The sequence below is a fragment of the Salarias fasciatus genome, chromosome 20, assembly GCF_902148845.1.
Source record: "Salarias fasciatus chromosome 20, fSalaFa1.1, whole genome shotgun sequence".
Lineage (NCBI taxonomy): Eukaryota > Metazoa > Chordata > Actinopteri > Blenniiformes > Blenniidae > Salarias > Salarias fasciatus.
This window is the reverse complement of record NC_043764.1, coordinates 17,191,771-17,215,092: the sequence shown is the minus strand read 5'-3', so window position 1 is coordinate 17,215,092 and position 23,322 is coordinate 17,191,771. Positions and strand designations below refer to the sequence as shown.

The following is a 23,322-nucleotide window of genomic DNA, read 5'->3' as shown; positions in this document are numbered from 1 at the left end:
GGAAGAAAACAACCTTGAAGCCGGCAGTAAGGGGTAAAATGTCACGGCCTGTGAGTCATGGCACTGTGACTCACAGACGTGACTGTGAGATCTGCAAAGCAAGAAACCGGACGGGGGGATTCAGAAACACCTATATTCTCTGTTTGTTTCGATTTATTTCAACCACTTACAGCAACAGACGTCAAATGAATACTACAAGTAAAAAAAAAGCATCCAGTGTTGTTTAGATGCATCAGTATCACTAGTGAAAGGTTTTGCAGCAGTGGATTTTGGATATTACTTCAACGCAGACGGCTTAATGATCGACCAACTCCCTAATTAACTGACAGCCAACCAACTAACCGGTCAACTGACGAGTCCAACTGACCGACAAATCAACTACCGAGCAAACTGTCCAACGATGAAACCATCCAATCAGAGAGTGAGAGGGAGGGCGGGAGGGGGGGATGGGGGACGGTAAGCCCATACTTAACTAGAGTGACCTGAAAGGCTTTGTCTCAGTCACGTCTTCTCTCCGTCTTATAGCCCACTTTTATTTTCTTTTAAATCTTTCACTATGAACGAAAAATACAGCTGCACAACTCTCTTCCATGCAGCTCTGAGATAAAAATTCCTTTTTATCTCTTTCTGCTGTTCTTTCAATCCTAGTTTGGCTCCAGAGACGTCCTGAGTTTACTTTTCATGACAGACTTAATGCTCAGACCAGCGTAGTGTAGCCAGTCATTATGTAAGAAATGGTAAAGACTGTACGCTGAACTGAACGGCAGGCTCTCCCCAAGAAAATCTCTTGATAGGATTGTCTTGAAGTGAGGCAGCAAGAGCGTCCACTCTCTTTTCCCCGTGTTTCTTCGGCCGTGTAATGCAAACGCGCCGCAAAAGATGGCTATAAAGTTTCAAAAATACTAGTTGCAGCTCAGGCTTATCAGCCAGGAATTCTGTTTATCTCCCTGGTCTGCGCGAAGGCAGCGTTTGGAAGTGTGACAGTCAGATGCTTACACTTAACATAGCCACAGTAATATGGGATTAAGCCTTACATGCTCCCTTGAAGTATTAGCAGCAGGGGACAGACAAGCAAGCGAGCAGTGGTCGTATTAGTCAGCTTTGTCCAAGCCTGCAGGCTCCCTGAGAAAACAGAGTAAATATATCTGCAAATCTGTACATCGCAAAAAAAAAAAAAACTATCTCAATTTCAGTGGCTGTATCTTCTGCATGCAGGTCAGGTGCTCGTTCCTCTCAACCTTATTCATTTATCTGTCTTGCTTGTGTGTTTGAGTAAATCATAATATAATGCTGCACCGGAGGTGAGTCACAAGGTTGCCCGTGGAGAACACAGCCAGCTCTGCGGAGAGATACAAACAGCGTCTGCATGTGAGACAGGATTACACCGTCACCATGTGACTGTTCTGCCCTTAGACAGACCTCTAACAAAAGACAGGCTAAATCTATCCAGGACAACAACCTCTGGCCCCGGGCCCTTCCAATGTAAACAGGCAGCCAGATTTTTAGCACTCGAAAGCACCGCAGTTCCTCACTCATACAATCAAATGCAATTCGCTGTCTTCAGCCTCCTGTGTCTTCATAATAATACTAAATGTCCAGTTTTACTTGGCCTCAGAGTATCACAAAACATCCCTGACTGCTTCACATCCAATTCTTAAAGCACTATAATACACTTAACAGGATACTTGATACAGACAGCAGGTCTAACTGATCAAATTAGAAACAAAAAAATGTTAAGGGATGAAGTGCGATGAGTCAGTTTGTGTACTGTCTGATGTCTCCATCCTCAATATCTCTTCATCCAAACTATAATGCTGACAGTGAGCTGGAGCAAAGGTCATCTCTCAAAGGGCAAAGGTTAGGCGGCCGGGAAGAGGGGCAAGCACTCACAGGCTTTCCCACCAACAGCTCATTCAGAGACATCAGCTGACTCCTGAGGAATATCGAGGGAGACATGCTCAGGGAGAATGTGCAAACTTCAAAGCCTGTCAGCCTGGTGGAGTAGTGACCGCTGTCCTCGCGTGCCGCTCTCTGAAACTAGAGTTGCAAAAATGCAAACTGGAAAAGTACAAGAAAATTTTTGACACTTTGTAACACTTTGAGATTGAGTTTGCACTTTATTTTGAACAGGTAAACATAAATTAAACAAGAAAAAAAAAAATCAAATAAAAGAAAAGAAAAGAAATTCACAAAACTTTGAGATTTTCCAATGTATATTTTTCCAGTTAAAGCTTTCTCTCTCTCTTTCTCTCTCTCTCTCTCTCTCTGCAGTGGGGTCAGCTGTTTTAGATTCAGGATCAGTTTTTGTCACAGTTACTAACACTGAGCTCCCAAACTTGCTTTTCTTTCCACCCCGGTTCCTTTCCTGTTTCCTCACCATTTCACCCTCGGGCATCAGAAAGTATTTGTGTCCTGCTGACAGAGCTTTTCTTCTCCGCGGGGTGAAACTGCACCGGGAGTGAGGCGCTTTGAAACACACTTTTCTTTGAAAGATTGACATGAAATGTGGCTTCTGAGACTAATGAAGAAACATGCAAGTACAGCAGAAACCACCAGGAAAAAAGTGACAGAAAAAAGATTCAGTCTAAAACGGAAATTTCTTCACAATAATGTGAACTCTATAAGAAGGAAAGAAGTTATAATCTTGGAAAATGACAGTAAGAGTCCATATGGACACTTATTCAGCTTTTGAACCGGACCAAGTGGATTTTTAAGTCCTGCTGTTTTTATGTGGCCGATCCAAAATGTTTCAATTAACAGTTCATGCAGGTTTTTCAGTGTATAACTGATAATGAACATGATCATTAATCTGAAGTCAGTGGGAGCGATCTCTAAATAGGATAATAATTAAACAATATAATATGCAATATGTCATATTCATGATAATAAGAATACAATCATTTAAGACGTGACAAACACTTCCTGATCGTTACCACTTCTTCTGTAATAAACTCTGGGGTGACACACTGACTGGAGTAGTGGTAGACACTGTCACCTCACAGCAAAAGTGACTAGGCTCAAATCCCCTTGCATGTTCTCATTGTACCTTGTGTGGCTTTGCTCTGCCCTCTCCAGCGTCATCCCATGATCCAAAGCCATGCTTGCGGGGTCTGCTGATTGGGTAATGGTTTGAAAGTGTGTGAGAGAGAGATTGTCTTTCTTCTTTGTGATAATCATGATCCAGAGTGTCTTTCACCTGATGTCTGCTGGGACGGGCTCCAGCCCCAGTGATTCCAGTCTGGAAAACACAGTAATAATAAAGGGAAGAAATGCTTCAAATATTTCACATTTAATTATTTCAGATACCATTTGAAACAAATTGATCGATTCGTACTGCATTAGGTAATGCAGTTAAGCAATTTCAATTGTTCAATGTACTTTTTCACGACTTAAAGCATCCATTATGACAGAGTTGAAAATAACTTCAAATATCCATCAACGCTCATGTGAACAAGTACATCCATGCTGCTGGATGCTAACATGTTGACATCAGACACATGTGATGTTTACCATCTTAGTTCAGCCTGTTAGTGATAAATATATCAACGAGCAGCTGGAGGAATGTCTGATGATGAGTTGTTGGATGAGTGTTGATGAGATTGTCACAAAAATCACAATGAATATTTGTCCTACTGCTGATACAGCAGGGTAAAATCAGGTATTGGTGGTGAAAATGGGACTTCCAACCGGCTTCACAGAATAGTATTAATGGCACAATGCCATGGCTTACTGCGATGCCTCAGTGGAACAGAGCCATCCTTAATGTCATTAGGCAGACTCATGCTTTTCCAGCCATCACATGTCGAAATGTCTGCTGTGGATCGGCTTGTTCATCTCTCAGGGAACATCAACATGTGCAGCAAATTTTAAAGGCAATTAAAACTTTTGATATAAAAAAGAGTCTCCTCCTGGTGCCAGATGTCAGAGGCGGGACACTTATTTGAAATTCATAAGTCTACTCAAACTTGAATTTGTAAAACTTTTAATTATAAATTCAATTCAGTGTCAAAATTATGAATAGCAAACAAGCAAAATGAAACAACAAACAGAGAATTATGAGAAAAGACAAGATAAAGTTACAATAAAACTAAGTGAAACGATGAGGCTGATTGTACCATGACCCAAAGGTGCTGTGTGAATGCTTGCACAGTTGAGCAATAATCAGACATATTGAGCAATATGTGCCCTACAGATCCATTATTTAGCGCAATCGGTAGATCAAGCCCATAACAGCTGTGCACAAACAGTAAAAGCTCTGCAATTTAAAACATTATCCTACTACAAAACACGCAAGATCTGATGCATTAATAAACATCTTTAGAGATGACCAGGACTTGGAATATGGAAACATCATTATCACAGATGATTTAAGAGCAAAACTCCCTCTGTGTTACTATTAAAGCTAGTTTCATGCGGTCACCGAAAAAAAAGGAAAGGAAAAAAAAAGCACGTTATGGAGCTAAAACAGGGATAGTATTGTTATCATGAAAAAAAAATGTTATAAAAAAAATGATCTTTGAAAAAATGCCTGTGAAAGCAGACCAGACATGAAGAAAAGCTTTCAATGACAAATAACTTTTTGATCAATGACATTTTTTAATCAACTATATTGTTGCAGAAAAATTAGCTCTTTCATATTGTTCACTTTTTTTTATTGAATTTTTTTGCCTAAAAATGATTAAGTAAAATTAAGTAGAATTTATTATTAATATTATTATTTGTATTAGTATTAGTGTTAGTATTAACTAAGTGAATTAACAGATTTGAAACGTAACTGATCGTTTGAATAATTTTTGTTATGTTTGTATTATCTATCGTATGATGCGTTTTGAAGGGCGCCTTCCATACCCTGCCCTGCTCATCCCCCAAGTGCATTCACTTCTTTCGTACCAGTGTTGAGGGAAACGGTTCTTCAGTGCACCGTTCCGGCAGCAGCCCCAGTTTTGTGTGTTTTGTGCCTGAACCGTCGTAAAATGTGCAGGTGGGGGGGCGGACGCTGGGAGGCTGTCGCTTTAAGAAATTGTTGCATGGAGAAGCTGGTGATTTTCCACTCAAACTGATATGAAAGGCGCACCAGAGGCTCATACAAACAATGGTCCCACATAAAGGGGAATAAACTGTAGCAGAGCACCGCTTTGACCGTAACACCTCCAGGGACAGCAAGAGGGCAGGTAATCACGGACCTTCTAATTAATCACAGAATAAAAGAGCTTGATAATATTTTAATTTAAAAAAAAAAACACAAAATGTGCGATGGAGATGTTGTAGATCTGTGCTGTGAAGCTGTTTTTAAATGATGTGTTAAGTGACATGTCGGTTGTTTTTACATTAATATCAACATTTATCTGACAATTTGTTTATGGCATGATGCTTTGTCCTATTTCTGCGACGCTGTAAAAGACAATCCTGCTGTGTTTAAACCCCGTCCTGGACTTTTCTCCAGTGGTTTTCATGTTGGAGAGGCAGATGAGTCTGGATCTCAGTGTTTTTGGAGGTTGCCGTGATGCGTTCAGGTACGCCCGGCCTTCACAGCGCCTTCTGATACGTGTGTGTGTTGCAGGTGCACCTTCACTCTGAATGACTTGAGAGTCTTACAGGACCCTGCTCAAGTAGGTCTGATGAACTAAGGTGTTTACTAGCTTATATCTTATGCTTACCGGCACATACTTAACCTACTTGTTGTGTCTCCTCCTGGTCCAGTGTATGATTGATTGACACAAGCCCTTCAATAACCCCAATCCGCCCTCTCAACAGATAAAACCTCAGGGGTTGTTGCACCTCTTTTAGCTGCAGGTAATAAGAAAATGAAACTGTAAAAATGGATAGCTGTTTTCCCTCAGGTTCTGTGAATGATTACCCCGCGGGAAAATAATACTTTTGTCCTGTATTGATAGGGAGAGTCTGACTGTGACAGTAAACAGTTTTGTAAATTATTGTGAAATTGGATCGCTTGCATCAGAAATGGTCAGAAACTATTTCTAGCTGATCTAATGTAGAAAAACACGTGCTTTAATATAATTAACAACCCAAATGGCTTTCAGAACTTCATTTCTATTACTGTTTTCCAGTGTTTCTAATTTAAAATGTCAAATTCCTCGAAAGAGATCCTGCAACCAGGAGGGAAATATCATTTTTGTGAGGGTGAAAGACAGAAGTGTGCACATACTTTCCAGCAATATTCAAACGCTTGCAGGGTTTTTGTGACTTTTACCAGCATTTGCATGTGTCTACACATGAAAATACAAATCCTGTTCTGCTGTCTGTCGTTCAAAAGATTACACGATGGCGTTTGTCAAAGGTTACATAACCAAAATAGTATGAGGAGCATGCCTCTGACTGACCAAAATACGATGGACTATGACTGTGCAAAGCTAAGAGGTGTCAAAGGTGAGCGTGTGTGTGTGTGTGTGTGAATATGTGCAGGGTTTAAATGACAGTTTGTCATCAGCTGATTCTTTTCCCTCTGGCCGTCCCCGTTTATCAGTGCAGAGGAATCTATCAGTTTTTAATTGAGCGCTGTGCTGCAGCCTTCGTGTTGTTACTGTGAGCTCCATGAGCAGCCAGCAGCCTCCGAGCAGGACCTGGACGAGCAGAGGAGACGCATTACCCTATTAGGCATTGTTATGAGCTGATACCGTACTGGTTTACATTTCCCAGATAACAAACTGGTTGTCATGAGCAGTACAGCAATTCAAGTTCCCCTTACAAACAGTGATCGCGGCGTACTCTTAAATAGAAATAGTTGTCGAGATGCTTGGAAGTGTGACGGTGATGCTGTGAAAGGGGTGTCGTTATGGAACACCTCGGCACCAAATCCACACACAGGAGTTCAGTCCACATTTGAACTCATTATATTTTAAAAGGAAACTTCCAGTGAAGACCCAGCTCAGTGTTTCTCCTCTGAAATGTCCTCCATGCCTTCAGCATGAATAAGAAGCATGAGTGTATGCATTGCTTGTGTCACACACACTCTCACACACACGCTCACTCCCCCCCTCCCGCCCTCCCCACTTGGCCGGGTGTATGTTTGTGGGCAGGGAGTAGTGGTAAGTGGAAATTTACAGTCTCCCACGTTGGTACCTGAGTTGTCTGTCACAGCGAGGCTGCGTCCAATCTCCACTTTGGATTTAATTGTCTTTAGCCAAGGGGCGGGCCATACTGTCAGCTCCACTTCTTCTGACCCGTGTCGGCATAAAGGCATTCAGTACAGAGGAATGGTGACAGCTGAGAGAGAGGAACACTATACATAGCCGCAGCCATGAAGGAAATGTAAGTTTTCTCATTTGCTTTCCAAGACAGGGGAGACTTGGTTTCAGTGTGTTTTTGTCTGATTGTGTTTTTTTGTCTTTACAAGAGTTTAAAAATAGTCAAATCAAAGGAAATCGAATGTGTTCTTTAGGGCGTAAAGATTTATTTATATGTTAAAGGACTCAATATGAAGTGGCAGATCTGAAAATGACCTTTATAGTTGCATTTTGAGATTTGCGTAGACATAAGGAAAATAAGGACTGATGTTTTCCTGTTGAATTGACACAGTGAAGGAGTTTGAATCTCAAGGGCAGCGTTTCATTAGGTCTTATTTTTGGGACGCGGAGCTTTCCTGAAACCACGCAGGCAGGTGAGAACGTATACGCAGAGCAGAGGAGAGGGAAGAGAGAGGGGGGGGGGAAAGGGATAAAAGAGAGGAAACAGAATGAGAGACGGAGTGGGCAAGACCTGATCCAGTTATGTAAGGAGGTTTGAGAATGGAAAGCGGTTCAAGTTGACTTGTCATGCATAACAGGAAGACAGAAATGCTGCAAAATGATGGGTCACAGTGAGCGCACAGTGCTAATGAAGTGAGAAGACACAGAGTTCCCAGCAGGAACATGAGAACTATCAGAAGTCCTCTTCTTCTTCTTCTTCTTCTTCTTTTTTTTTTTTATGTGTCCATTTCTGGCAGTTTTTCTCAATGTCACGATTGTTTTTATGCTCTGAATAAGAATCCTTCATTTATTGCCACCATTTCTAATTGCTTCACATGTTCTCAACAAGAAAAAAAAAAACTCATGTCAGTTCTATAAGTGGATTTTTTTTTTTCCTTCTGTACAACATGTCCTTTTGTCAGAAGTTAAGAGGAAGTACTTTATCTTGGTCTGGCAACTTCTTCTCCATTTTAAGCTAACCTGATAAATGAGGAAGCCTTTGTCACTTGCATGATAACTAATCCAATAATGAAGGAACGTCTTTATGTCATGCCGATAGCTTAAATAATATTCTGTTGTGGTGTGTCATAATCAGTTATTTCTGTCCCGTGAGGGACACGTCAGTCAGTAATAACAAATCCCGTCTTTCTTGGAAAGGGGCTTTACGTTGTAAACACTCGAGCGAACTCAAGGTGTTGGAGCTTCCTGAGAGGAGCCGGCTCTTTGGAAAACCAGAGGCATATCTCCCTCTCTAAATTTGGATCAGTCGCTGATGCCGTAGCAGAAGAGGGAGCTAAAAAGAAAAAGAACTGTTCTCTAGGATCAGGTGAGGTCTTTAAAGACGCGTATCGTTCTCAGCCATCCCTTCCTTTTCCTTTAGCGACAATGTGCCCCCCTCTGAGCAGAAGATCCACTCAGATGTGAGATGGAAGAAAAAAAACTCCCCAAAAAACAAAACACACAAAAAAACTTCCACTTTTAATTGTACAGGTTTCAATATAACTACTTTATTCTGTTTTTATGTAGATACTGAGGTCGATTTGCTGGATTAAATAGGCAGATTAAGAAAACACTGTGGGTGTTTAGGAGCTCCATTAACGTGTGTTTTGCAGACCGCGTCGCGTTTATTGACTCATAAACGTAGTGAAACTGGCACAAACTTTATTGCCCAGGATGACGAGCGTGGAATTGTTTTCACTTCACTTCAGAATCACTTGTTCACGTCCAGAAACGGCTCACCAAACACCTCCCCAGTGTGTGTGTGTGTGTGTGTGTGTGACCTCCATGCATCAGTTGCTCAGATTAGTGAGATTACCGAGCGTTGTTCTGTATATCATGTGCACACACAACAAGCTGCAACTGAATCAGGAGACGGCTTTATCTCCCTAATGCTCCTCTCGCTCTCTCTCGAGTGTCATCCGTCTCACCTTTGCCTGCCTCTCCTGCTTTAATGCGTTGTCCTTTCTTTTTCTCACGTCTGCAGCATGGCACAAAAAGAGAAGCTCCAATGCCTGAAGGACTTTCATAAGGACACCCTGAAACCTTCACCTGGGAAGAGCCCAGGCACGCGGCCCGAGGACGAGGCCGAAGGCAAGGCCCCTCAGAGGGAGAAGTGGGCCAGTAAGCTCGACTTTGTCCTGTCCGTCGCGGGAGGCTTTGTCGGATTAGGAAACGTTTGGAGATTCCCTTATCTTTGTTATAAAAATGGTGGAGGTAAGCAGAAGACCCTTACGTTACCCCTCCAACATGACGATTTGAGTAAAGATCATTCACGCATCTTTTTTTTTTTTTTTTCTTTTTCCTCCCCCAGGTGCTTTTCTCATCCCTTACACTATCTTCCTGTTCGGGGGTGGCCTGCCTGTGTTTTTCCTGGAAGTGGCACTGGGCCAGTACACCTCTGAAGGAGGGATCACCTGCTGGGGCAAACTGTGCCCCATCTTCACTGGTTAGTCCAAACACAGGCGTCCTCTCCCACAGAAGCACAAGCAAGGAAGGAGTTCCACATCGCAACACTAATCATATCTGACAGCAACATTTAATATTTAACACAGGGAACGAAGCCTCATTTGTCAGAAGAGGATTTTTGCTTCCAGTGTTCTTTAGTTTCACATTAAGCTCTGAGTTCACAGTGTGAACAGACGTCCCTCATCCGTCCATTTTGTGTTTTGTTATCCATGTCACACAATAGATGAATAATCACATATCTGCCAAGAGAGGCATCGGTCACAGGGAGGCCGAGCCACTGGGTCAGTAGTCTGCTTTGAGCCTGTCAGAATTATATTTTCACAAGTCAAAGAAACTCCTAACGCATTACCAGACTTGTATGTTGTTGAAAATGAGTTTGATTGTTTAAACATTACGTTGAAGCCAAACATTTGCAGACAGAGCGGAGCAGGAGTTCTGCCGGTTCTGTCAACCCTACAGGGAAAATTTCTGTTTACCTTTATGTGAATTCTGGACCTGGGGGATGCACATGGAAGCAAACAGAAAAATAAAAGGTAAAACAAGTTAAAGGTGTTTTCCCCAGTGAAGTGGAAATTTCAGACGACTAAGAATGGAATAGAAAATACCCCTAATTTTACACAACAGGAACATTGGAAGTTTCTGAGGCAACGCTTCATGCAGCATTTGTGCATCTGCATTTAATTTCTTTACATTGTACTTTGTTTTAAACCTACTTTATTATTGTTGAAGTGAAAATAGCCAGACTTTATTAACCAAGCCCACATAGCTTTCCAGTTACAAGCGAACGGCAGTGGCTCTAAATATGTAGACGTGAGGTGCAGAAATAGGATCGACCTTCCGAGCGTCATCACGTCTGCGTGTCAGATAATATACGTGATGACAACGTTGTTTGTCATTTTTCTGCAGATGTCTTGGTGGTGATATTGTTGGCTCTTTCTTCTTGTCATGTGAATACTCCCAATTTAAAAATGGGGCTTTCCCGAATTGTAACTTCATGAGTCCTCGGAAGCACGTCTAAAGTTGCGGATTTGGTGCACGTGTGATGTGCACTGATGACTTCTTGGTCGCCATGGAAACAGACGGGAATAAAAACACAGGGGTTGCCTAGCAATGTGTAGGGGTAGGTGTGTGAACGCGGGTTGCTATGTGGCTATGTGTTTTGTTTCAGTTTATGAGAGATTATAAATACTGTACATCTTCTGTGACAGTGTTGCCACAGTCGCATTCCCCCTCAGGTTCCCTGTCCCCACAAGCCTCGGACTCCAAACACACACTTGGCCTTCTCACTGCTCTTGCACGCGGACCTTTACATTCGATTGACAGCTGTAGACAAGCGTGGAGGCACCGCACCGTCAGCAGCTGCCGTGATGGCCTTACTCATGTTCAAACGATGGTGGTGGTGGTGGCGGGGGGGGGGGGGCGTCAGGCGTCGGGCGTCACATGAAAAAGGGAGGAAACTGCATGGCAACCAATGGCGATCAGCTGCAGATGCTGCCCGCCGCTCGCAGAACGCTGACGGCTGCCGTCCGTCCATCTGTCGCGGCGTCTGGCCCGGCCCAGAGAAAGTCCGCAACTTACCGGGCACATATGGCGCTATTGTTCCTCCCACACCTTCACACCTCTTTCTGTTACTCCGTAAGCCCGGAACTTTGCGCACGGTTCAGCAGCTCTGGGCAGAGTTCGCGTGCACAGCTGTCGGCATTGACTCGTCTATCACTTTGCATTTGGAATGCGGGAATGAGGAGGTGGGGGCAATAGAGATGATGAGTTTAAAAATATCCCCAAGCAGTGGAAGAGTACCAGGGATTTCTGAGTCCAGGTCTGTGGCAAAGTCATCTAAATATAGCTCGAAAACACTAAGGACATTATAACAGTAGATAGGTGCGTCAAGCTCAGGACATTTCCTCTCATTTTCAAACCAGCTTAAGTTTGAGGTTTAAATGAAGGCGTCATGTTTATGTCTGATCCCTTTCAGATTCATTAAGTGATAGGATGTGGTCAGAAATATACTTCAGCAGATAGGGAAGCGGCACCCAACTCTAATAAAATGTAAGAAAATTCAGTTTAAGCCTCTGTTAAAGTGGAAATAGTGATTCTTCCCCAGGGATCACAGTTTTTAATTAATGTGGCCGCTTGTAGCAATAAACCCCGAGTCATTATTCATCTCTGTAGTCTAAAGAGATTCGTTGAGCCTTTCATGCCATTGTTTGAATTTCCGGCTTTTGTTCACCTACAATGTGCTTTTCAGAGGTGTTTCTGGCCGCCAAAGACGGCATCAAACAGCTCAGCCTTTAACTAATCAAGCAGCCAGCTGGCCAACGTAGTGGATTATTTAGAGGGTTTCTAGACTTCTGTTGGACGCCACAAACAGGCAAACGGATGTTGAATCCTAGAAATATAGCCATCAAGGGGTCGAAGGAGACTGCTGTGTGTCTGCAGATTTTTAAAGAGGCAGCTGATGGAAACCGTGGTGGTATTCTTGAGCTGATCCTGAAATCTTCCCTCTCTCTCTCTCTCTTTGGTTTTGTCTGCAGGTATCGGTTATGCGTCTATTGTGATCGTGTCCTTGTTGAACATCTACTACATCGTGATCTTGGCTTGGGGACTCTACTACCTGTTCCAGTGCTTTCAGCCCGAGCTCCCCTGGGCAAAATGCAAGCAGCCGTGGAACACAGAGCACTGCATAGAGGACACAGTCCGCAAGAACAAGACCCTCTGGCTGGCGGCCAACATTACCAACTTCACCTCCCCCGTCACCGAGTTCTGGGAGTGAGTATCCAGCGGCAGCGTGCCCAGCTCCCTCTTTCCGAGTATGCCAAAGTGCTTTCTTTATCTCACTTGCGTAAATGTGTTTGAACAAGCACAATTCATGCAAAAGGTAACGTTTGCTTTTATACAGCATCAGTTCTTTATCTCTGTTTTATAAACTTTTTTTTTTTGCAAGGCAGTTTCATTATCAACAAGGCAGTTCAAAGTTTGGTCAATCTGGTTATGAAATTGATCTAAAAACCAAGTGGAAAGTATTTTTTTCTCTTGGCTATTCGGTGGTATGAGTAAAACTGATTAAAGTAAATGGTAAAAAAAGGAGAGTTTCAGAAGAAGTCTTCCAAAACAGTTGCAGACTCTGAGCTGCAGACCAGTAGAGAAAGACCCAATCTGGATTGTTTGTGATCTCTTTATTTGTGCTTTCCATAGATACTACTGTGGGCTGCAGTGGTCACATGACCCACAGTATTTACCAGCCGCCTCTGTTTCCAGCCCCATAAACTGCTGCTTAACGTGTCACGTGCACCTATTTCTCCTGCAGACGAAACGTTCTGAGCATCTCCTCTGGAATCGAGGACATCGGGCCCCTGAAGTGGGACTTGGCCCTCTGTCTCCTGGCAGTATGGGTTATCTGCTTCTTCTGTATCTGGAAGGGAGTCAAGTCCACTGGGAAAGTGAGTGCGGAGGCGTAGACACATCCTGTCCTTATTGTGCTACCTGGTCAACGGTTTGATCTTTCACTTTTTACCCACACGCCGGGAGATAAGGTCGATTTTAAGACACAAGTCCCGCTTTATCGTAGAAGTCTAATCTGACCTGACACGCTGTTGGTTGTAAACGTTCTACTGCCACCGCTTCCTTTCTGTTAGCAGAGCAGAGCCAAAAGAGAAGGATCAAATATTAATTTATGTCTTTATTTATTTGCAGAGCTTATGATAGTAACACATGTGCCTTAAAAGTGTTTAATCTTTAACCAGAACATGACTCATCATGTGACAAGTGTTTATCTGGTGTAATGAGCAAGAAACATATGGACTTCTATGTTTTAATATTTAACGCAGAGGGAAAAAAAATTATACTGTACAAACAGTGCTTCTTTTGTTCTACAGTCAGATAAATGTGACTTACACATGAGGATCTGAAAAGACGTGACTGTTTATCTCTGTTTATCGAAGCAGTCACATGCCTGTTGATCAGCGTTTTCGCTCTGCTCTCCTCTGCAGGTGGTGTACATAACGGCCACTTTTCCATTTGTGATGCTAATTGTGCTGCTGGTGCGCGGCGTCACCCTGCCTGGAGCGGCCGAAGGAATTAAATTTTACCTTTACCCAAATGTAACTCGCCTAAAAGACCCGGAGGTACGATCCAAAAGCACGTCTTCCTCCTGCCTGCATCGCTTCTCATGGTTTGCTTTTCAGTGAAACAGCCGCACCATCTCTCACAACTGTGAGTTTTAAATGAAATGACAGGAACCAGCTCGGGAGAGCTGTTATGACCTGAATACTTCAACTGTTTAGTTGAAATGTAGTCATAAGGATTAAATTGAACCCAGAAATTGAACACTAATTAAACGCAGCTTTATTTAAAGTCTGTCTTCTACAGCTGTCAACCTTAAAACCGTCACAGCTGAAATCCATTTGCTATTTGATGGATTTTCATTAAAACTTTAACCTTCATGCACCAACAACCAGTGGTCTGCTCCTCAGGTGTGGATCGATGCAGGAACCCAGATCTTCTTCTCCTATGCCATCTGTTTGGGAGCCATGACGTCTCTGGGGAGCTACAACAAATACAAGTACAACTGCTACAGGTGAGCGGTGTTTCTGGGGGGGGCGGACAGCAGGACTGTAGTAGTGACAGCAACTTGTGTCAGAGACGGTTGCGTTAAAAAAAAAAAAAGAAAAGAAATGGGAACTTCGGTTCCGCTTGTGTTCATTAACAACCTCCATGACATATGTGTGACATAGGGACTGTTTGCTGCTGGGAGGCCTCAACAGCGGTACCAGTTTTGTGTCTGGCTTCGCAATATTTTCCGTCCTGGGCTTCATGGCACAAGAACAAGGGGTGGACATTGCCGATGTGGCAGAGTCAGGTACGAGGGTCAAAGGTGATGGCGGCAGTGATGGTGGGCGCTGCTGCCAAATTAAAAAAAAAAAAGAAAAAAAAAAAAAGGAGATTAAAATAAAGGCAATTGGCATATCTGACACTAAAACGCTGTAGTATCGGCAATTGCACACTCCTTGAGTAGAAGCAGAAGAGCTGAATTGTTCGGTGTGAGACGGTTTCTGAGGACAGGTCACATCGCATTGGTCAGCAGCTGTTTGCTTTGAGCTGCACGATGAGCTGGAGATAAGGAGTTCCTGCGCTGAGCCATCATCATTGCTACAGGTGTTCACTGGCACCAGGTGTCCACACGTCCCACAACCAACCGCTTCATGTCCTTTAGTCGCTCCCTCGTGTTCCTGACATGAACATGAGGCACATTGCTCAGCGGATTAGCGCTGTACTGAATGTACATTACTGTATGTGCGCTGGCACCCTGAGGAGATATTTATGACCGGTCCTGTTAACCACATGTGGATCACCCGAGGCGGACGCCAGCGGTCCTGGTTCTCTCTTCTTTTGTCAATGTGGACTTTTTAAATGAGATGTCTTTTTTTTTTTTTTTTTTCCTAGCATGCTCGCTGTTTTTCCACCTCAAAATAAACTGTTGCTATAATGAATTTCGAACTGCAATCAAATGGTTAACGGAGTAAACCTGTAACGGCATGTTAGATTTTACATGCATATGAAATCAGATTCAAACTGACTGAAATGAAAGTATATTTTTCAGTTTTCTCCGGAGCTGCTGATTGATTTCTGACTGTGTCTGATGCTTTTATGAGATCCTGTTGAAGTGGTTCATGGCTCTGCTTAAATCTCCAATGCTATGTCCTGTTTAGATTAGATTATTTTAGATTACGGCTCAGATGTGTTGTAGGTGTGTAGTGTGAGCCTCAAAGTGCAGTAGAGCATCTTAGGTACATAGAAAACTTTAAAGTCATGTGCAGAGTGAACAGTTCACCATAATGTTTCAGCTATCAGTGAATTGGAGAGCATAGACCGATCCCATAAATGTAATCTGTTGCTAAATTGCTTTGATTATGTTGTGAACTGAAGGAACAGTATTTATGTACTATGTGAATGTAAAAGATTCATTAGGTGCGGTTGTCATTTGGAGTTTCATTTTCCTAAAGCTAATCTATAGCTACAGCCGCTGAGGAATAAAAGATTTGTCCTCGTTCTCCCCTGCTGGGTTTTGTTTTCCCGCCCAGTCTTTCTAGTTCAGCGTCTTACATTATTCCCCCGTCCCCTTCAGTGTGACGTCCAAACTGAAATCCGATAAAGAAATATTAAATCCGTCTTCTGTCCCCTCTCCCCATCCCCCCCCTCCCCCCCCTCTCTGTCCTCCGTCCAGGTCCCGGCCTGGCCTTCATCGCCTACCCTAAAGCAGTGTCCATGATGCCGCTGCCGACGCTGTGGGCCATCCTCTTCTTCATCATGCTGCTGCTCCTGGGGCTCGACAGCCAGGTGGGCGTGTTGTTATTGTCACGGCGGCTGGATGAGGATTTATTCAGCGTTAGCGTCCATTACTCCCAGACGCGCCCCTCAGAGGTCCCTTAAGTTTGTTGGCTCCTGCCAGCCTCAATGTGTAAAACACATTTAGCGTCTCTCTCTGATCCATATCTGCCATCTCCAAGATATCAGATGACTGGCAGACTAGAAAAGCAGCCTGCTCCCACAAAGGCATTTTACTACTGCAGTCGGATGCTGTGTGTGAGGATTATAGCTCCTTTTACTGCCCTCCAGTGCCAAAATTTAAGATAGTGGGTTGTTCCAGAACATTAAGTGAGTAAAAGTTGTTTTTTTTTTTTTTTATTTTATTTTATAATAGCCCGCATGCAACCCATACGGCTTTGATGAGGCAGAGCTTTGATTAAGATAAGATAATCTAAGTAGACAAAACACAAGTGTCCGCCGAGGGATTCTCTGGCTGTATCACATTTCCTGCCTCCAAGTGTAATTCTACTCCTGTGCTAACTCAGTCGTGCACATGGCCGGCTACTCTTCTCAGCCAAGTGCGAGATCAGGCCGGCGCTCTAAATTTGAGCGCGTGTAAATACTCATGCGAGTGCAGCTATTTCCATGGGAGCGACGGTGCCTGTGTGGGTGCACTTTTTGACCGTAAATCTCATGCAGATCGGCGGTCCTGAATGCTTTATATTGTCAGCGGCGCTCACACATACATGCCGCTGTTATGTAAGAGCTTTTTGTTTGCCATTGCTCAACAAAGACGCATGTTTTTGGAACACGGAGACGCAGTGATCTGATGAATAGGAGCAGTTTCATATGGTTTTTGCAGTGACATTTTGCGGTATGAGGGGAATAAAAAAGGGTAGGGGGGTATACAGACATGGAGCAGGGGACAGTAATTCACTGTTGTGTTGTTTCTGTTGTGTCTTGGTAGCAACAAACCAGTGTTGCAGAGAGAAGCCTTGTTTAAATTCTCATTAAAGCCAAACAAAGACAGCTCTTATTCTCTAATCACTGGTTTGTAGAAGCAGAACAAGAGCTGCTTGCTCGCACTCAGAAAGAGACATTGATTTTTTTTATTTATTTATTTATTTTTTTTGTCCTCTGAGAACTTAATAGTTGTTTTTGTCCCCACAGTTTGTTGAAGTGGAAGGACAGATCACCTCCATTGTGGATCTGTATCCAGAACTTCTCAGGAAAGGTTACCGGCGGGAGATCTTCATAGCCGTGATGTGTTTCATGAGCTATCTCCTGGGACTCGCCATGGTGACCAACGTAAGTCCCGCGGCCGCTCCGCCAAACGTCCCGCGCTTCTGCTTTCCGTCTCGTTAAGTAAAAAGTAAGAGGGACCGCGCGTCGGGACCCGCAGCGGAGATAAAGCCGCGCATTCTCCACACGCCTGTCCGCCGCTGCATTGTTGCGACCAAATATGGCCTCCCGACACGATCAGCGCTCGCATCTCGCGTGTGTGATTGGACGGTTTGGAATGCCGCTTTCCGTTAAGCGCCGAACCGTGACGTCTTAGCACCTGTTGAACTCTGCCTCTGTTGGTCAGACGCCAGCATTCTTGTGTCCTGCTCTCAAAATCCCCTCCCGACATGCTTTAATCCCTTCTTCTGTCTCTGCCACTTTCCTTCCTGCCACACTCATCGGAGAGATAATTAATGAAGCTCTTTGTCTTCTGGTTTTCCAGGGTGGCATGTACGTGTTTCAGCTCTTTGACTACTATGCAGCCAGTGGTGTGTGCCTTTTGTGGGTTGCATTCTTCGAATGCATCGCTGTAGCCTGGGTTTATGGTAAGTGGGAATGATTCCTCTGTGTGTGTGTGTGTGTGTGTGTCTGTGTGATGGCTTTCTGCGCTTCTGTATCACTTTTCAACGTAATGATCCAGAAGAGTTGGGTGTAAAGGCTCGAGTCATCTCAGCGGTTGTGCACAAAGGTGCCCTTGTGGCGTCTTTCGAACACCTCGGTAATAAATAAATTTGACTGCAGGGGTGTGTTGAGGTGGGGATGGAGTCAGTCCCCCCCCCGCTCGGTTCTGATTGGCCATCCAGAGCTGCCGCCCACCAGATTGGGTTCCTCCTCTATTGTTAAAGAATAAAACCAGGATTTTAAAAAAGGAAACAGCCTTAAAATGAGTCTGCGGAGGCCAAGATGTTTAAATCTCATGGAACCTCTTGACTTCTTCTTACTGGACAATAAAGATCCTGTCGCTTAAATCAGTGACTCCAAACTCGACGGTTGGAACTCCTCAAGGAGCCAAAAACTGTATCCTGAATCCAAAAGGTTTCTCTTCTTTCTCTTTTTCCTGTAATCCACCCCCTTCCCTTTTTTTCTCACATGACTTGATGCTAGCCCACCGAGCCACGTGACGAGAGTTTCAAGTTTGGTGTGTTGGAAGCATTTAAGTTACCTGCTCTTTTTATACATTTAAAACGATAAAATGCCTTTTAGAATGAAGAAGAGAAGCTGCAAACTCTTACAACCTACAATCAGACCAGCAGTTATTTTCAGCCATTTTGCTTAAAAATATCAACATTGAAAATACATCTTCCCTTTGTGATGCTTTTCTCAGTTTTGCATCATTGTAGATTCATTTTTTGACATTTTTTTTTCCAGTTTTCGTAAACATTTTAGCCACTGTTATCTTTTGAAATCGCATTTGCGCTTTTTACTGAACTACCTCCTTTTTGCACATTTGTTTTTACACATATGTAGTACTTTTAAGATTTTTGATGCACTTCATCTTTAGGCCTTTAAATCAGTGTTTATTTGTTTAGATTTGGTGAGTTTTTGCTGTCATTTAGTCGAAGAAAATTAGTAGTAGTAGTAGCAGCAGTGCAAAGATACCCTGGGTAACGGATCAGTCACTAATGCGTTGCTCTGCACTCTGCTCACCTCGTGTGGATGCAATCAATACGCCGCTCACCGCTGATGACCTACTAAGATAGTGACAAAACAAGACTGTTTATTCAATATATATCTGCATATCTGAGTTGTACTGAAAGCCGCAGTTTATGGGTTACAGCAGGGATAAGGCCTCATAAACCTGCTTATTTGTGCTGGAATAAAGGTTATGCCCTGTAACAGTCACATTTTCACTTCCTTCATCTTCCCTTCTCCTTGTGTTTTGCAGGAGTTGATAATTTCTATGATGCAGTTGAGGATATGATTGGCTACAGACCGAACCCCTGGATGAAATGGAGCTGGACCATAATCACTCCTGTTCTCTGCATGGTGAGGGCTCCAGACGTGCAAACTGTCTCTGTCTCCGGCTCATGGCAGCCCGAGTAACACGCGTTTTGTTTCACAGGGTTGCTTCATCTTCTCCCTTGTGAAGTACAAGCCGCTGACCTACAACAAGGTGTACGAGTACCCTGACTGGGCCATCGGCCTGGGCTGGGGATTGGCCCTTTGCTCAATGATCTGCATCCCGATGGTGATGGTCATAAAGATTTTACAATCTGAGGGACCTCTGATCGAGGTGAGCTGGCATGACGGTTTCTTTACAAAGCTGCACATCTGCTCTGTCTACAAGAAACACTTGAAAAAAATAAATTTATTGAAAGCAAAAGACATTTTTGTGGAAGGAAGGTGGATTTTATACTGTGTTTTGTGCTGAATAATGTCTGCTTCTGTGTTTTATGCTTTTATGCTAAGTTATGCCAATTTAAAGGTCGCTATAGCTTCATGATAAATAGCGTGAAACTGATCTTCTCTCAAGCCATATTTCCCCAAACCTCATGTGTGTTAGGCAAATAAAGGTTTGCTTAAGTACATATGTTGATCTTACGTTGTGGAGTTCTGCATAACAGCAACACAGAAGAACCAGACGAGCAGGCTGGTCGTAAAATGTGGACACTGAAGCACACTTGTGAAATCCGGGAGATGTGTGTGAGGAACGTGCTGAGGACAGAGGACAATACGTAGAAAACAATGCTCAGCCGTCTTCTTCCAATCAGCCTGGTCTTCTCTTGGGAGCAGTAACGCGGACTGTTCCTCGCCGATGCTGAGCTGCTGAGACTCGCCCCAGTTTCCTGATGATGATTAACCCGATGTTTGCCCTCCTTCCCCCCAGAGGATCAAAGCGGTGGCTGCTCCAGCGAAGTCGGGCGTGAGCTCTCGGCCCAAAGAGTACAACGTGAAGGCAAGCGAGCTGACGCAGCCCCTGGATCCCAACGGGAACAATGGCTTGATGAAGCCCACCCACACCATTGTAGAAACGATGATGTGAGCGCTCTCTGTGAGAGGAATACGATTGATGTGCTTTCTGTGTTATCATCCTATTTGCTAACTTTGATAATGGTAGGTTTACATTGTCCAGTATATTCACGTTAGAGATACTCTGGTTTGATTTCTATGAAGAGAGTTATATATTACTGTTGTAATTTTTTTTTCTCTTGTAATTTTTTTCTTTTCTTTTTTTTTTTTTTTACTATATTGATATTGTCAATGTTACAAATGTTGCTGTAGTTGGCAATGATTTTGTTTAGGCAGTATTTTGAGATAGAAAAATGTTCAATGTTTACTACCTTTCTTTTGATTCCGGGGGAATGAGGTATTTGCCTTTTTTGTTTTTTTTTTTTAAATGTGATGGAAGAAAAGAGTAAATTCTCACTCCTCATAAATTCAGCAAATTAAATAAATGATTAACCATGAACAAAGGTAGAAAATGTCCTAAACACCCCCACGTGATTGTGGCAGTCGTGTTGCCCCTGCGATCTCTATAATCTCTTGTTTTTCATCCCGCAAATGAAAATGAATGTACCTCCGTGAGCATCTGAGAGCGTTTAGAGCCGCGACACGTGGCAGTATGCAGTGTATAGAGTTAATCTTTGCTTTACAACCTTTGAGTTACGAGTTGAACAAGGCCTTGGCCAAATACTGTGAGAAATGCATTCATGCGACCGTGGACGACAGCTGAGACAAAAATACTGAAAACCAGCTAAGAGAAATGTGAGGAGTAAAGGGAAATGGCATTTTTTAGCGTATTTGTACACTGCCTGTGTGACTACTATAGTCAGTCCCAGTGCATTTATCAAAACCTCTCTTTGTTGCACTTTATCTGTTGTTTCAACTGTATTGTAGTATTTGTTTTTATTGCTGCTGCAAAGCATTGCAGATACAAATGCAACACATTATCAGAAGGAAATATTTTTAGCTTCTAACTTTTTGATATGGTAAACTTTGGTATACAGCGTCTACTCTCTTTGCTAAGACAATGAGAAATCAGACTAGATTAGATTTTTGAGACATTCGAAATACTCTGATTTGTAATGATTAAAGAAATCTCTGAGAACGTCATTTAAAAAGGAAGAAAAAGTTTTTCTAAACGACCTGACAGCTCTCTCTCTCTTCATTGTGCTCATGTTAAGTAGCGAAACCTGCTCCGCAAGACTACCACTGGATTCTAGTTTCTAATGTTGGGTTACATTTGTATTGTAGAATTTGAATTGTTTGTAAATCACATATGCCTTTTTGTAACAATTTTATACTGTGCATCATCTGAACACCACCACTGACTCATTATTTTATTGAAATCTCACCATTGTTGTTTTCTAATCATCAGCTGTTGTGAGCCCAGATGACATTTTTTTCAGTGTGCAATAACGTAACGAGGCATCAGCTAAAGACTAAATCTGAAGGATTTCCCTGAAGCATGTGCAGGAGTCACCTCTGCACTGCGCTGATTTCTCCACAAAAAAACCGACACGGAAATTAAAATGTACCAAAGTATTTTTGTCTCTGTTTCCCCCCCTTTGAGATGCACATTGCATCAATTGGTTATAGAATAAATAAACATCCTTTCCTTTGGATTCATCTGTCGTGGTGCTTTTTCTTCATATGGAAATGATCACAGTGTTGAATGAGCATAATACACTACACTTTCAATCAAACCAGGAGTTCATCCAAGCAGTCATTAACAATCGAATCTCATAATGTGAAAACTATCGACCAGTGATTCAAAGCAGTTGAAACTTTGTGATTTTAATCTGCAGTGTGAACGTGATGCGACCAGACCAGACAGTAAATAGAATGCACAGAAGAAAGCACAACATCAGGAAAAATATCAGAGACTTACCCGATTTGGTAATGTGGTGTGAAAAAAATCCGAATTACAACTTTCTCACTGTGACCAAACAGGTCGGATTTGGGTCACTTATGAGCAGAAAATTAGAATTGGGTCTCATTTTCCTGCAGTGTGAACTCAGAACAAGCTGTGAATTGGGAGTTTAGCCCCAGTGTCTCACCTTGACCTTCATCTTTCATCAGTTGCTATTCTGACGCTCGTCCAAATCATAATACATTTTGAATCCAGTCCTAAAATAGTCATCTATATTTAGTGAAGGCCACAAGTCATCACACCCACTTCTCTCAAACTCCCGCTGATGGCTCATTGACAACTGTCCCAAACTTTTAACGGTATCTGCCCCTGCCATCAATGTGCCCCCCTGCCCCTGCAGCAGATGGAAAACACGTTGACGTCTCCCAAACATCGAAGTGGCTTATTTGGGCTTCTCTCTTGTGCGCCACTGTCCATCCAGAGCACCTGAAACACTGGACCCTCAAGACTCAAATTACCGCAGAGCTGCAGGATTCATGCAGGAACCTTCCTGTGCAGGTTCCAGTGCAGCAAACAATAATGCAATAAGCCGTATCGTCTAATAAATGAGTAAAAAGTTGCTGTATAATACCTCTCCTCAGAGCATGTCCCATTTTTGATACACAAACTGCACAAATTCTGCCAACAAATTCTATAATTTCCAAGAAAGGCCGTTCTAGTTCTGTACGATTCAATCAACAGGCCGCAGTTCTAACATTTATCAAAGGATTTTTTTTTTTTTTTTTTTAAATATTACATCAGTGTTGGCTCAATAATTTTCAAAAGTCATTAAGCTCATATATTTTACAACACTGTTTACAAGTTATAAAGTATGACTTTATTACATTTATCATGGCTTCGCCTGCGTATCTGGCAAGCATTTCGTTATTGTTGCTCCATCCCATGTTGGGTTCAATAAACTATAACAATACCGTCATCTCTAACCTTTCATCAGGAAAGTGCTCTTATTTGGTAACTTCCTCATTTGGTCTACTATTTTTATTAACTAACGAAGACAAGTTAAACACAATCATGCAAAAGAAAAACATGAGAAACATGTTGTGAGACAGATCCACCGAATATAACAAGGCACTTTTACAGAAAAATATCCCAATAATTCAATCTGAGCAAGCAGAGGAGACGGTGGAGAAAAAAAAACAAAAGACTCTAGAAACCCGCAGAACCAGGCTCGGAGGTGGAGACTTTCTGCTGTCCTGGTTGGAGGTTAGA

The 23,322-nt window shown here is 42.9% G+C and overlaps 1 protein-coding gene across 2 annotated transcripts; it reads left to right on the top strand.

Moving 5' to 3' along the window:
• The first annotated feature begins 5,038 nt into the window (after window positions 1-5,038).
• LOC115408832 (sodium- and chloride-dependent taurine transporter-like) lies at window positions 5,039-21,805 on the top strand. Of its 2 annotated transcripts, none has more exons than XM_030119772.1 (14): window positions 5,039-5,171; window positions 9,169-9,398; window positions 9,496-9,630; window positions 12,185-12,419; window positions 12,958-13,090; window positions 13,640-13,774; window positions 14,123-14,226; window positions 14,384-14,508; window positions 15,874-15,986; window positions 17,127-17,264; window positions 17,683-17,785; window positions 19,126-19,226; window positions 19,303-19,473; window positions 20,068-21,805. In XM_030119772.1, the coding sequence occupies exons 2-14, from the start codon at window positions 9,170-9,172 to the stop codon at window positions 20,221-20,223; spliced, it is 1,878 nt and encodes a 625-aa protein (XP_029975632.1). In that variant the 5' UTR covers window positions 5,039-5,171; window position 9,169; the 3' UTR covers window positions 20,224-21,805. The 2 variants fall into 2 exon arrangements, with proteins under 2 accessions (XP_029975632.1, XP_029975631.1); XM_030119771.1 differs by lacking the exon at window positions 5,039-5,171 and adding an exon at window positions 7,091-7,269.
• The last annotated feature ends 1,517 nt before the right edge of the window (window positions 21,806-23,322 follow it).